Source organism: Aplysia californica, unplaced genomic scaffold, assembly GCF_000002075.1.
Source record: "Aplysia californica isolate F4 #8 unplaced genomic scaffold, AplCal3.0 scaffold00006, whole genome shotgun sequence".
In the NCBI taxonomy this organism is placed as follows: Eukaryota; Metazoa; Mollusca; class Gastropoda; order Aplysiida; family Aplysiidae; genus Aplysia; species Aplysia californica.
The window spans coordinates 1,522,673-1,524,281 of NW_004797276.1; the positions used below are offsets into that span (position 1 = coordinate 1,522,673).

The following is a 1,609-nucleotide window of genomic DNA, read 5'->3' on the forward strand; positions in this document are numbered from 1 at the left end:
CCCCCCCCCTCTCTCTACCCGCCTCTCATGCATATTTAGCTTATAAACCACATACGAGCATTATGAAGGATTGATTAATGTACAACGATAACAACAAACAAAGAACAACAACAAAACAACGATAACAATAGCAAAGCGACAACACAACATTGAAATAATGTGTTTGGCAATACGATGTTATCATGATTTGAGCCCTAAATTCAACTGAGTATAGACGAAGCTCTCGGAAAGTGTACCGGCAACATTTTTTTTCAATGAATAATTTCAATAAAATTGTGAAAGGAAGAGGGGCTGTTTGTCTATTTTTTAACTGGTGAGCTGCTACATAAATGTATTTAATATTCACAGCAGCAGAAGAGGAAGAAAAAGCGGCGATCTGAAAAACCAAAGCACCAGGACAACAACAAATTATTTGTTGACGACCAGTCAGTATGGGTAGGCTATGTTTATGTTCAGTTATTTTACGGCTACATGCTTTGTTTGTCGGCAGGGCCAGACAGCTTAGACTATAACATGACCCAGTGACAGGTGTCCCTGACCCTGCTGACTTGAGAATCTAATCTCGGTCTCGCCTAGAATCTTGCTCAATTCACTTTCACTTTCAGTTTCACTTTTGTTCAAAGATTCGTCTTCTGGTTCTTCTGCACTTGGGCTGGGGCTCTTTGGAAATTGCCTTCTCGTTTTTTTAAAGAAGCAGAAGTGATTGTCAAGGACGAAAGTGGCCATGTAGGCTAATTGAACCCTCGTTTGCCAGTAATATTTGTCGGCGCTTTTTCGGTAGTTCCCACCCCGCAATTGTTATTCACGGGTTTTCGCCCCAAGGAAGGCTGACGTCACCACTGGGCGGGCACTGTTCGAAAAGGCCTTGCGCAGATAAGTTTCACATTGTGACAAGGGCAATTTACATACGAGCCGGAGTGATAAACAAAGATGACGGAACGAGTCTCTGTAGTGCGACAACACACCAGAGAACCATTATTGTCTCTCAGAGCGCCTTCAAATCGGCCGAGTGCTATCTGAACGTTGATTAGATATTAATGTGTATTTACTTGAAACTAGAATCTAAATAAAAATATTTGTCAGCTATCAATCTCTTGTCCACTGTACAGCCGACAAAAAGTGACCGGCGCCGCCGCTCATGCCCATTGAAACAACCGCGCCTGCCCTTAGGCCTCCTAACAGTAACATTAGCCTTACTCTCAAAGACCAAGTAACTTTTGATAAAGTAAGTCAGCCTATTTCAGTCAGGTCCTCCAAGTTACCCCGTAAATCTGACACCACAGCGCACAGAATTATCATAGAGGCTAATGTTCAGTTCAGTCATGTCTGGAAGGAAGGACTTCCACAACAAGCGACCACTCTAACAAACACAATGAAGAAGGGGCCAAGGGCCAAGACCTACCCCTACCCCTGCCCCTAGCGCTACACATAACCAGGTTAATTTTTACAAATGCACCCGCATGCAAGAGCACTGTTTTTGGTGGCCTGACTAACGTTTTTTGGGTGCTGAAAATGAATATATTATAAATGGCCATGAAGATTTCCGCAAATCTGTGGTTTAAGAGAAAATGTTATATAATATTGCACAAGAAAAATAATGGGCAAATGA

At 42.5% G+C, this 1,609-nt stretch overlaps 1 protein-coding gene across 1 annotated transcript in view; it reads left to right on the forward strand.

Moving 5' to 3' along the window:
* The window catches only part of LOC101854456 (SMC5-SMC6 complex localization factor protein 2), a gene marked incomplete in the record, with an annotated part of 29,075 nt that overhangs the window by 1,802 nt on the left and 25,664 nt on the right, over window positions 1-1,609 (forward strand). Inside the window, 1 exon segment of the mRNA XM_005089434.2 lies at window positions 352-435. Coding sequence (XP_005089491.1) covers window positions 432-435 — 4 coding nt within the window.